Source organism: Apis dorsata, unplaced genomic scaffold (assembly GCF_000469605.1).
Source record: "Apis dorsata unplaced genomic scaffold, Apis dorsata 1.3 scaffold_142, whole genome shotgun sequence".
NCBI lineage: Eukaryota > Metazoa > Arthropoda > Insecta > Hymenoptera > Apidae > Apis > Apis dorsata.
In genome coordinates, this window is record NW_006263433.1 from 578,851 (window position 1) to 591,631 (window position 12,781).

The 12,781-nt window shown below is 23.3% G+C and overlaps 5 protein-coding genes across 22 annotated transcripts in view; 2 read left to right on the forward strand and 3 right to left on the reverse strand.

The window, feature by feature from the left end:
• Window positions 1–585, reverse strand: part of LOC102672194 (endophilin-A) — an 18,991-nt gene extending 18,406 nt beyond the window's left edge. For 8 of the 14 annotated variants that reach the window (XM_031509360.1, XM_031509359.1, XM_031509356.1 and 5 more), the window contains exon 1: window positions 459–585. The gene's annotated coding sequence lies outside the window, so the exon portion shown is untranslated. The remainder of the gene's footprint in view (window positions 1–458) is intronic. The other 6 variants (XM_031509364.1, XM_031509362.1, XM_031509367.1 and 3 more) reach the window with 2 other exon arrangements.
• A 210-nt stretch (window positions 586–795) lies between these two features.
• LOC102671884 (importin-11) lies at window positions 796–5,971 on the reverse strand. 4 transcript variants are annotated; one of them, XM_006613317.1, is made up of 18 exons: window positions 5,793–5,971; window positions 5,353–5,481; window positions 5,035–5,135; window positions 4,821–4,934; window positions 4,338–4,744; window positions 3,990–4,253; window positions 3,763–3,918; window positions 3,578–3,618; window positions 3,282–3,464; window positions 3,073–3,184; window positions 2,747–2,967; window positions 2,517–2,681; window positions 2,192–2,384; window positions 1,880–2,117; window positions 1,716–1,812; window positions 1,374–1,651; window positions 1,152–1,278; window positions 796–1,074 (listed from the first exon to the last, which is right to left on the reverse strand). In XM_006613317.1, the coding sequence occupies exons 2-18, from the start codon at window positions 5,473–5,475 to the stop codon at window positions 970–972; spliced, it is 2,925 nt and encodes a 974-aa protein (XP_006613380.1). In that variant the 5' UTR covers window positions 5,476–5,481; window positions 5,793–5,971; the 3' UTR covers window positions 796–969. The 4 variants fall into 4 exon arrangements, with proteins under 4 accessions (XP_006613380.1, XP_031365209.1, XP_006613378.1 ...); XM_006613315.2 differs by having other exon boundaries at window positions 970–1,074; window positions 1,152–1,293; XM_006613316.2 differs by having other exon boundaries at window positions 970–1,074; window positions 1,152–1,293; window positions 5,686–5,965.
• A 469-nt stretch (window positions 5,972–6,440) lies between these two features.
• Window positions 6,441–8,205, forward strand: LOC102671747 (40S ribosomal protein S6). Its single transcript, XM_006613314.2, has 5 exons — window positions 6,441–6,573; window positions 6,918–7,122; window positions 7,260–7,405; window positions 7,663–7,863; window positions 7,959–8,205. The coding sequence occupies exons 1-5, from the start codon at window positions 6,568–6,570 to the stop codon at window positions 8,154–8,156; spliced, it is 756 nt and encodes a 251-aa protein (XP_006613377.1). The 5' UTR covers window positions 6,441–6,567; the 3' UTR covers window positions 8,157–8,205.
• A 303-nt stretch (window positions 8,206–8,508) lies between these two features.
• LOC102676094 (translation factor GUF1 homolog, mitochondrial) lies at window positions 8,509–11,287 on the forward strand. The gene is made up of 8 exons (XM_006613351.2): window positions 8,509–8,526; window positions 8,753–8,814; window positions 8,968–9,771; window positions 9,850–10,089; window positions 10,224–10,489; window positions 10,573–10,787; window positions 10,878–11,090; window positions 11,160–11,287. Exons 1-8 carry the CDS (start codon window positions 8,509–8,511, stop codon window positions 11,283–11,285), a joined length of 1,944 nt encoding a protein of 647 aa, XP_006613414.1. The 3' UTR covers window positions 11,286–11,287.
• Window positions 11,288–11,299: 12 nt separating this feature from the next.
• Window positions 11,300–12,579, reverse strand: LOC102671528 (mediator of RNA polymerase II transcription subunit 21). 2 transcript variants are annotated; one of them, XM_006613313.2, is made up of 4 exons: window positions 12,397–12,579; window positions 12,182–12,258; window positions 11,981–12,086; window positions 11,300–11,875 (listed from the first exon to the last, which is right to left on the reverse strand). In XM_006613313.2, exons 2-4 carry the CDS (start codon window positions 12,221–12,223, stop codon window positions 11,496–11,498), a joined length of 528 nt encoding a protein of 175 aa, XP_006613376.1. In that variant the 5' UTR covers window positions 12,224–12,258; window positions 12,397–12,579; the 3' UTR covers window positions 11,300–11,495. The 2 variants fall into 2 exon arrangements, with proteins under 2 accessions (XP_006613376.1, XP_006613375.1); XM_006613312.2 differs by having other exon boundaries at window positions 12,182–12,451.
• Between the last annotated feature and the right edge of the window lie 202 nt (window positions 12,580–12,781).

Consider the following 12,781-nt stretch of genomic DNA (forward strand, 5'->3'; position numbering starts at 1 on the left):
ATAAAGACTTTATTAATATATAATTTTAAAAAAACACTAATTTCTATTACAAACTTTTTTAATATTAAACATTTTAAATGTGAATATTATTATATTTCACTGAAATTTAAAAATAACAATAATGATATCGCGCCACCAATCACAAAATGTTGCTGTTAGTAACCAGAAATGAATATGGCGTCAACTTAACGTTTGTTTTTATTTTATATTCATTTTGTAATTTGTAAGTACGTAATATATAATATCACACTTTAATTACATATGCCTTTGTTTATTAAATGCACAAAAACAAATAAACTTAACAAATATGTCAAACAAGAATACTGAACCTATCGAATGTATATACAGTATATCCGTGTATTGAATAAACGAATCTATTCAAACGTTTCTTTGTAAAAAGTACAAAAATTAATAATTCTAAGAAAAATAATAAGTATTATTTGTTTAAGAATACTCACCGTATATTAATTTAATGAGAACAGGAAATTGTTTAAAACTGCAAATGGACAAACCCCCTGCTATGATTTGACACAGACGACAGCTGTTTGAAGTTTCCAGGAGTAACGCTAGATTGCTCTTCTAACAGTATATAAATCATAACCATCGGAAAGCGGGAAAAATTATTGTATATTTATTTTAACATGCAATATAAAATTTAATGATTTTTTTAAATAAATTGTTTAAATTGTAAATTTCAAATTTTTAGATTTTTATATTGAACATGAACATTTTAATAATAAATATAATGAAATATAGATAATACATTATATATTTTATAAATAAATAAATAGCGAATAATTTTGAAATGACAGGTCTTTTATTATCAACATTATTAGTACAGTGAAACAGCTAATATAATACAATAAAATAGTGCCGTTTTACAATAGAGCGCCATAAAGCTTTTTTTACACGTAGTATCGCGTTTAATATAATATTATTTTCTTCTTTTTAATTAGATTTACTCCTCTTTCATAAAGATACATAAAGTTTAAGTTCTTTATCAATTTCTGGATGAAGCGTTAACATCAATTGATTAAATTGGTTATCTCCAATTAATCTACGTAAAGTAAGTAACTGAAAAAAATATAAAAGAGAAATTTTAATATATAATATAAATATAAATTTTTTACAATAAAAAACTAACATTTTACCTGATTTTGTAATGTATCTTTCAAAGATATACTAGATAAAGGATCACTGAAGTCAAGTCTTCTTTTCCGCTGTTCATGTTTATTTCCATATTCTTCATCCTCGTATTGGGATGGACTAGATTGTCCACTAATTGACAAAGACCTAGATTAAGTAAAAATGCTAACTTTTATAAATACATTATTTTTTATTATAATTATTTATATTTTACAAAGAATACGTACTCAATAGCACATCCAATATGTTCGCATCTTACATCGTCAAACTTAGTAATATCATTAAGAGTTCCGACAATATTAGATATTATTAGTGGAAAATGTTGAAAAACACTAGGAGGACTATTAGCTCCAAGAAGTGAACAAAGTGCAAGAGCTAATAATTTACGTCTTTCTAACTGAGAAATATATGGCATTCGATTAACCCATATATGTATTATTTCTCCCAATACAGCATCTTCTCTTGCTTCATTTCTACCCATTTTTCTGGTTAATTCGCTTATTACCTAAACAATAATTTAAATATTTATAATTAAATCAATAAATATATAATGTATAAAATTTTAATACCTGTATAAAAATATCTTTATAAAACCATAGAACTCTTGCCACAATAGATAAATACATAGTCATTGTCATCATAACTTCTTCCTCTCTATACATATTCCTATTAAAATTAAAATAAATATTAACATATTTAATTTATTATAATATATATAAACATTTATACTTACTCAAATATAGTTATTAAAACAGGTTTAATGAGTTCTGCACCTTGTCGAGGTGAAGCACATAAACATAGTTCAAACACTGTCATTGTCATGACTGCTCCTTCGGGATTCAGATCTCCTAAGATTGACCTAAGCGTTTCAATTATAACTGCTCCTCTTTGACTTAAAAATTCTTGAGGACTTAATATTACATATGCTTGAACTATGTACAAACATAATTTTAAATGTTCAAATGATTGTTCTAAAAATATAAAAATTTTCAAATTTTCAAATTTATGAAATCATTAATAAATTTATTTAAAACTATTCACTAACCTAAAACAGCAGGTAAATTTTTAGCCAATTCCATTATAGCTGGTGTTGGCGCAGGTGCGTTTTCCAGTAAAGCTAACCATAATCGTAATCCATCTTCTAACAAATAAACATGACAATCTTGGTTCACATCGCAACTTAAAGCAATAACAGCTACTACCAAAGGTTCTATAACAATACTTTCAGGACCTAAAGCCTAATAAATAATCAAAGTATTATTCATTTTTTTAAATTTTTTAAAATAAAATTATAATTAAGTATGATTATTTATTTTAATTATTTATATTAATTTAATTTTATATATAAATAATACATATGAAGAGTATACCTTTTCCAGATGTACAAGTGTTGAAATTATAGCGCATCTTAACATATTATATTCTTCAGAATGTTGCCAAAGTGCTGGTAGATATGAACTAAGAGTTCCAACATGTGGATTTATTTCACTACCAGCACGTTCAATCATAAATGATAATACATATAACACATGCATCTAAAAATAATTTAAAATATATTTTTTTTATAAATCAAAATTTTAAAAGTTATATATCTATATACCTTAGTATCACATTCTTTTACTTCTTTTAAAAGAGATAACAATAAAGAAAATGCAGGTTCTAAATATGGTGAAAATTCTTCTGGATTAAATTGGAAATCATCTATTGCGAGTTTTAAAGCATCACTTGCTGCCAAACGAACACCTAAATCTTCTTCAGGACTCAAAACTTCAACCATAAGTTCATATAATTCTGGTCTCAATTCTGCACTTAATTTTACAGCTGCAATTTTATTAAAATTAAGTTAATCATAATAAGAATAATAATTATTACGTAATAAATTTCATTTATTTATTTTATCTATTTAAAAAATTGAAATTTAATTACTTGTCCATCGTCCAATAAGCCAACATACTCGTCTTCTAATAATTCTATAATTATTACTTCGAATTTTTAGTTCTTCTTTTAAAGTTGTCGAAAACCATTGATCAAAATTTACCTAAAATGTATAAGTATAAAATATATAAGTATAAAAGTACAATAATTGATATGATGATTGATAATTTAGTTATTTCATCATAATATTTCATTTTTACCTCATCATATAAATCAAATGCAGCCAAACCAACTGCATTATATACTGCATCTTTTACTAAAATAGCATGAAGATTATTTGGATCAACTGGTTGATGATGTCTTTGCATTAATTCAACTAAAATTGGTACAAGTACTTCTCCAAATTGATGGAAAATTGCTACAAATAAACATTCGGTACAAGGCTGAAAAATTAATTATAAAATAAATTAAAATATAATAATATTACATTATAATAAAATTTATAATTGTACATTATTTATAAATATTTATAAATAATAGAATATGAAATATTCACCCTTAAACTATATTTCCATGATTCACCACCATCATCAACAACTGAAAATAATAATGTAATCAAAAAAGTAAAAGAATGTAAATATCTTGTAATATATAATAAATATCTTGTATAATATAATATGAAACAATTGTAATTATATAAATGTAATATACATATTATTACATATGTATATAAATATTTACCAAAATTTTCTGGATCTGTATCCCATAATTCCAATTCAGCAGGAGTTAGAAGGAAATAATGTGTTACAAGTCTTGAACAAATTTCAGTTAATGTTTCAGGTGTAAAAAATTCTTGTCTCAATTGATTTGCTCTTAACGTTAATGGATCTTTTGTATCTATATCAATAAATTTCTAAATTTAATGAATTACGTTCATAAATTTATAAGATAATAAACATTATATATACCTTCAAGAACTTTAGCTGGTTTGTAATAAGAAGATATCAAAATGCCTTTCATTAAATTTAAACATTGGATAACAAATCTTTCAAAAGCTAAAGCTTGACCCGCTTCAGTGAAACAATAAAAAACAGAAAATTCTAAGGAAGTTGGTATTAGTTCTACATAGCAAAACGGATGCATTTCTAATACTCCTATTAATACTTTAGTCAAATGAATTATGAATTTATCACATACTTCCATTTCTATACCTCTTGATATTAATGTTTTCCCTACAATTATATTTGCATTGTTATTAAAAGAAAAAAATATTACATAATATTATAGTTTGTATCAAAAAAAAAAAGAGTACTAACGACATTCAAGACAGGTTCTTGCACGTTCAAAAACAATTTCTAAAAATGACATAGCATCCTGAGATTCTGAAAGCTTATTAAATCCATTTACAATAAGTGTTCTAAGTATTCTTAATAGAAGTAATGCTTTTTCTAAAGCTTCTTGTATCTGATTTGTATCTGCTCCATTTGATGCCATTATAAGAAAAGATTCTGTGTATGTATTCCATAAATTCAGAATAAAACTGAACACATTAATGGTTAATTCTTGGAAGAGTCGTCTATCTGGAGCTAAACGTTTAGAGGCTAAAGACTTAACAACATGATGTAATGTTAATAGTGCCCGATGTTGGGCCAAAGGGTTTTGTCCTCTTATAACATCTAATAATGTTGGAATTAACGAACGCCACTCTCTAGGACAATCATATCTGTACAATATTACTTCATTTAATTTGCTTTGGATATCAAAATAAATATTTATTCAAATTATTTAATATCAATTACCTTGCAATTTTGGCAATAAGAGCTGCCAATTGAACAGCTATTTGATTTACAGGTTCTTCAAAGTTTGCTATTAAACGTTGTCTAAGAAATTCCTTTTCATCATCTGCAATTCCACTGTAATAATTTATATTATTTTGTTGTTAATTTGTATTTAAATATTTTCAAAATGTTAATATCATAGTACTATAATTTAATTTCATTAAAAAATACTTACTTTGGAGCATTTTTTCTCCAATATCTATCAACACCATTTTTAAAACATAAAATAGCCATCCATCTAATATTGATACTTAAGGAATGATTAGAAAATACATTCTGAAACAATTATTAATTTAATTATTAATATTTTATTTGATATCAAATTATTATATATTTATTAATTATAAATATAAAATCTTTCATAACCTAAATTAATTTTATATAAATAAATAAATATATAAATATTTTATAATATAGTTTATTATTATAAAAATGTAAAAATAAAATTTTATAATATAATAAAATTTTTTATTAATATTTATTTATAACTTACATATAATGCAGTATAGAATCCCCTTTCAGTTTCCCATTGTTTTAAAGTTTGTTCAGCTGGTTTTAAAATATTAGGATCTTGACTACCCGCTTGTTGAAGGATTTCTATCACTGCAGCATCCATATCTTCCTACAAAATATTATTATATTTTATTTTTATATTAAATTTAAATTACTGACTGTTATTTGTTTTCCTTTGAAAGTATCAACTAAACTTAATGAACATGTGCTAATGATATCTTCTTTTCTGATGTTTAATTTTCTTATAAAAAATCACAAATATTATTTCTATTTAGTTATATTAAAAAAGAGATCATTGCGCGAAATCAAATACCTTCTATTGTTATATTATTTTCGTCAAATAAATTATCATTTCCCTTATTCCGGGTGAACAGTTCCTAACCTACAAGAGAATATTAATCATACACATCCAAATATTACCTATCTTATATGGGGGTTGTAGAACTATTTTCGGTAAACTCCATTTATCGTAAATATCTATGTATTAAATCGATACATAACGAAAATCATCAGACACTCTACATCAAAATGTCACACACGCCCGCAAGTCGGCATTTCAGAACGCTGCCCCCCTCCTGTTCTTTTCTTTTTTTATAATATACGGTGGTGACAGTTATTGTGTAGTGTGAACCACCTTATTACGCGTAAGATGTAATTCTTTTCTTAATTTATTTTTTTTTACTGTTTTATAAATTATAATTTATTTCAATTAATAAATTATTTATTTATACTAAAATAGAAAATCTCATTTAATTTTTAAATGTATTATTAAGATAATTAATTATTTTCATAGACCAGCATATTATTGATAAATACATTTTAACATTTATTCGTAATTATATATTTTAAATAAAAATAAAGTTTTTGTATTTATTTATCTTTTTCATAATATAATGTGTTTAGTGATTTTGAATTTTTTAAAGAAAACTTGTTAATTTTACATTTATAATTTTACATGTATAAAATAAATATAATTTATTAATAAATTAATTAAATACTAAAAATTTAAGTTAAAATCTCAATAAATAAATAAATGTTAATGTGATTATATTTAGAAATTTATTAAAAATTTATTTATTACTATTTTCATTTTAAAATTTTATTATATTTAAACCGGATATCCGATATGCGCACTCTAGTGTTCACTAAGGTGATGAACGTTCTTTCTGTTCATGGCTTGTGATTACTTGTCACAATGAAGGTATGTATCCAAGAATATTTTAAGAATCTATATAAATATTAAGAATAATTAATAACAAAATTTATACTTTGAAATATTAGAAACAATTTTATATATATATAATTTTAGAAATATCTATTTATGTATATGCTTACATTATTATTCAAGTATATAAAATAAATAATTTTATTTAACTTTAATATTATTATGTAAATAAATAAATCATATATGTAAAAAATAAAAATAATTTCCTTTACATAAAATATATAAATTTACGAGTTTCATTATTAATATATTATAGTTATAGAACTAATTTGGTAAAACTAACTTCATCTTTGTTTTAACGTGCAATATTTGTTCTCTAGCTAAACGTATCTTATCCTGCAACAGGATGTCAGAAATTATTTGAAATCTCAGATGAACATAAACTTAGAATTTTTTACGAAAAGCGCATGGGCGCTGAAGTTGAGGCTGATGCTTTAGGTAACGAATGGAAGGGATATGTTGTTCGCATTTCTGGTGGTAATGATAAACAAGGATTTCCTATGAAACAAGGTGTTTTAACAAATGGTAAGATAAACATTTTCTATTGTAATTTTCATTATATTAGCTTTATAAATTTTTATATTTTATAAATTAGTTTAATAATTGAATTTATAATAAAATTATTACTTATAGAAATATTAATATGTTATTATTATGAATAGGACGTGTTCGTTTGTTACTTTCAAAAGGACATTCATGCTACAGACCTAGACGTGATGGCGAGCGTAAACGTAAATCTGTTCGTGGATGCATTGTTGATTCTAACCTCTCAGTACTTGCTCTTGTTATTGTCAAGAAAGGAGAAAAAGTATTAATTTTCTTTCTTATTCTTTATCTAATAATAACCATGTTCTTAGGGTATATCTAAGAATTTGTTTATTATCTTATGATATTATCGTAGACATGGGATATTAAATATCGTTTCTTGATTTGAGAAATTATATTACATGATTTATCTTTTTTCTCAGTGTACAAACGATACATATATTAATGAATTATTTGAATTATAAACACATACATAGATATAGGGATTGATTCATATTTTTTTTAATTAAATTTTTATAGGATATTCCAGATTTAACTGATAAAGATGTTCCACGACGCTTGGGACCTAAAAGGGCAAGTAAAATTCGTAAATTGTTCAATTTATCTAAAGAAGATGATGTACGTCGATTCGTTGTAAAACGACCAATTCAGAAAGAAGGTAAACCAGCACGTTCTAAAGCTCCCAAAATACAACGCCTTATTACTCCACTTACTTTACAGGTATATATCTACATATATCTACATATATATTTATTATATCATTTTTTTTATTAATTTTAGAAAATTAAAATTATAACACAAAAACATTTTTATAGAGAAAAAGACATCGATTGGCTTTGAAGAGAAGGCGTAGTTTAGCTCGAAAACAACAAGCAGCTGAATATGCAAAATTATTGGCGCAAAGACAAAAAGAAGCAAAAAATAGACGCCAAGAAGAATTAAAACGAAGACGCAGTGCTTCTATGCGGGATTCTAAATCATCCAGTCAATCAGCACCTACCACTCAAAAATAAAATGATTACAATGATGTATTTACAATTAAATAAAAAAAACTTTAATTTATTTATATTGTTATATTTATTATAGTTTTTATGCTTTACCTATCTTTATTTATTAGTACTTGAATATTATAAAAATATTATTGTAAAAAGATATTTAAAAATGAATTATTGAAACATCAAAAACATCAATTTTCGTATACTGAATTAAATTAAGCATATATGTTTTTTAACTTCTAATTTCTCTTTAAAAATGATTACTTATATAGAATTTCTGGAAGCTAAAAGAAATATAAAGTTGATTTACAAAAATGTTAAAGCTTATTTGACTTATAAGTAGTGTATTAGGTGACAACTAGAAAACAAAATGGAGAATAAAATAATGGTGTAGCGAAAATATAATCGTTTTAGTATGTAAATATATTAAAATTTAAAATAGGATTTAAAATATATTATTTATTCTGTATATATAGAATTGAAAATAATAATTATATCAATAAAAAACATAACAAATACAATTTATTATATTTAAATTTTTATGTATTTTAATATAATTTTAATGTTAAAAATATTTAATAAATAACAATTATTAATTCATTATGAAGATAAAGAAATTTATTTATTATATATGGTATTCTTGTCGAAATTATAATCTTTCCCAAATACTCATAAGGTTAGTATTAATTAATTTTTAAAAAATATTGTATATCTTAATTATATATTTAAATATAAAATAGAGAAGAAAATATTTTAAATAAAAAAATAAAAAATTATTTAATATTTAATATCAATTATATATTTAAGCATAAGCAATATCTATTTACAGGCAACATTTTAATAAGTCCTATTGTACAAATTCTCAAGTTACTAATGAATATGAAATACCAATAGAAAATATTCGTAATTTTAGTATTGTTGCACATGTTGATCATGGTAAAAGCACACTTGCTGATAGACTTTTAGAAATAACAGGTGCAATAAAAATAAATTCTGGTAAACAAATATTAGATAAACTACAAGTTGAAAAAGAACGTGGAATTACAGTTAAAGCTCAAACAGCATCCCTTAATTATACATATAATGGAATCAATTATCTTCTTAATTTAATAGATACACCTGGTCATGTTGATTTTTCTGCTGAAGTACACCGTTCATTAGCTCCTTGTCAAGGAGTAATTTTAGTAATAGATGCAAATGATGGTGTACAAGCACAAACTATGGCTAATTTTCACTTAGCCATTAAACACAATTTAGTTATAATACCAGTAATTAATAAAATAGATTTAAAATATGCCAATCCTGCTAAAGTTATAAATCAATTAGAAACATTATTTGACATAAAAGAATCAGATGTTTTAAAAATATCTGCTAAATTAGGCACTGGAGTACATAAGATTTTAGATGCTATAATTGAAAGAATTCCACCACCTAATGTATATAGAAATAAACCCTTCAGAGCTTTGATATTTGATAGTTGGTATGATAAATATAAAGGAGTAATTTTACTGATATATATTAAAGAAGGATCTTTATCTATAAAAGAACATATTACTACAATGTATACTAAGAAATCTTATGAAGTTAGAAATCTTTCATTATTGAGACCTTCTGAAGAATATGTAAATAAATTGTAAGTATTTTTATAAAAATATGTTAATTATATTAATATATATATATTCTCGATCATATATTAATAGATGATGTTTAGATTTGCAGGTCAAATTGGATGTATTTCATGTAATGTGAGATCTTCCAAAGAAATATTGATTGGAGATACATTACATATAAAAAATCAAATTACTGAACCTTTACTAGGATTTAAATCACCAAAACCAATGGTTTTTTCAGGCATCTATCCAATTGATCAATCAGAATTTCATAATATACAAATTGCTATTGAAAAATTAACATTAAATGATAGTAGTGTTTCTGTTGCATTAGAATTTAGGTATTTTTTATGATATTTTTCGAATCTATTAAATAAGTTAGATAAAAAAAGCTTATAAGTACAAAATACTGAATATAAAATAATTTTATATATATTTACTTTATCTTAAACATTTTTTTAAATTTTTATTTTAGCGTAGCTCTTGGTCAAGGTTGGAGAATTGGATTTTTAGGTTTATTACATATGGAAGTATTTATGCAAAGATTAGAGCAAGAATATGGTGCACTTTCAATTGTTACAACTCCTAGTGTTACATATAAAGCAAAAATTATTGGTAAAAAGAATATTAAAAAGTACAAAACTGATATGATTTCATTTAATAATCCTGCAAATTTTCCTGATCCTCAAATTATAGAAGAATTTTATGAACCTATGATACTAGGAACTATTATAGCACCAAGTATGTTTAATTATCAAATTTTATAACATAACTTATATAGCTAAATTTAAAAAAAAATTCTATATCTTTTAATTATTTTCTAGATGAGTACATGGGTACAGTAATGACTTTATGTTTTGAAAAAAGAGGAGTACAACATTTCACGAAAAATATTGGTCATAATAGAACATTGTTTCAATTTTTGCTACCATTGAACGAAATTATTATTGATTTCCATGATACATTGAAACGTATAACTTCAGGATATGCTACTTTTGATTATGAAGATCATGATTATGAATCTACAAATATTGTAAAAGTAATTATAATTATTTTAATATATTCATATAATAATGTTATATTTAAATTATAAATTATTTCTATTATAATTAATAATTATATTTTGTAGTTAAATATTGCTTTAAATGGTAATATAGTGGAAGAACTTAGTACTATTGTACATACTAGCAAAGTTCAAATAATGGGTAGACAAATATGTGAAAAATTAGTAGATATTCTCCCACGTCAATTATTTGAAATAGTAATTCAAGCAATTGTTAATGGAAAGATTATTGCAAGAGAAACTTTAAAACCATACAAAAAAAATGTAACTGCAAAACTGGTAAATAATTTTTTTTATTGAATATTGTATATTTTCATGTATCTTTATTATTAATTTTTTTCATTTTAGTATGGTGGAGATATTACTAGAAGAATGAAATTATTAACTCAACAAGCAGAAGGAAAAAAAAAAATGAAGATGATCGGAAGAATATGTATACCAAGAGAAACATTTATAAATCTTTTTAAAAAATAATAAAAATATAAAAATTATCATTTTAACTTTTATATTTAATATAATTATAGATATAATCACATTAAAGTAAATTAAATACATTTTCATATAACTAATATTTTACTATTTATTCTACAAATATAAAATATTTTTTTTATCATTTTAATATTTTGATACAATATATATTATCAATGAAATTAATTTTTTTAATATTATATTAGAAGTATTATATCATTGATTTACAGAATTAGGCATAGGATCTGATAATTGATGCGTGTTACTTGAAGATACAGTATTTACAGAGTTTATATTTTCTTGTTTGAAAGTAGAATTAGTATTAAGATTAATATTAGATGTGGATGCTGGATCTTGCATATCTAATTGACTTTGAGCAATATCTTGCAAAGCAGCTTGAATCCTTTGTAAAAGAGCTTCTCCTTGTTTTACAACTTCTTCTAGCTGTTCACCAGCTTCTTGATTTTCTTGTTCAAGCCGACTAAGACTTGCAACTTGTAATTCTTGTGATGATTCTTCACTTGGCAAACTTTCTATTAAAGTATCAATATCTTTTGCACATCTTGCTATAAGTGTTGCAAACAAAGCTGCATAATCTAAAATATAAATATTATTTATATAAAAATAACAATAATTATCAACATGAAATTAAGAAAAATAAATTATATATAAAAATAAATATATATATAAATATATACAACCTTCTTGAGGTTGATGTGGCTGTGGAGTTCCAACACGATCAACAAATTTACTAGGTATTGAATATTGTTGTAAAATACCCACACTGTTACAAAAATGTTCTGCTTGCTACAATAACAAATATAAATTAGATTATTATATATATTATAAATAATTATATATTATATATATTATAAATATAAATAATTTTTATAATCAATTACCTGATTTATAGTATCTTGCAATTGTGTTAAACGATCTGCCATATTTTTCAAATATAATCCTTACAACTATATTCTTCCTATAATATAATCAATAACACTATTCTAACATCACTTTATTTAAATACAATATTTAATATTACCATGAAATATAATCATGAAATTTCTTCATTCAAAAGAATTAACGTTCGTGTTTAAATTAATTGATTTTAACTAACCTTAAAATTTACCGCAGCTTTAAATATAATTTATGATATGGCAACATCGCTTTCGTTTGAATCGTAACCATGAATATTCGGAAACTATATTTTAATATTGCAGTAAATGAAAAATGTATAACTAATTTTTAAAAATGTATAATATTTTTTAAAGAAATTAGTCTAAATATATATAATCTTCTAATAATTAAATTTAATAAATAAAAGTTGTAGAATATTAAAAATTAAGTAAAGGAGCGAAGTATAGAAATTTCAAGTTTGTATGAGATTATAGTTTTAAATATTTATATTTAAAATATTTACATTAATTTAAATAAATATTAGTACTAATAAATTTAAACTATTTTATAAATAAAATTACACTATTGTTCACATTATTATATTG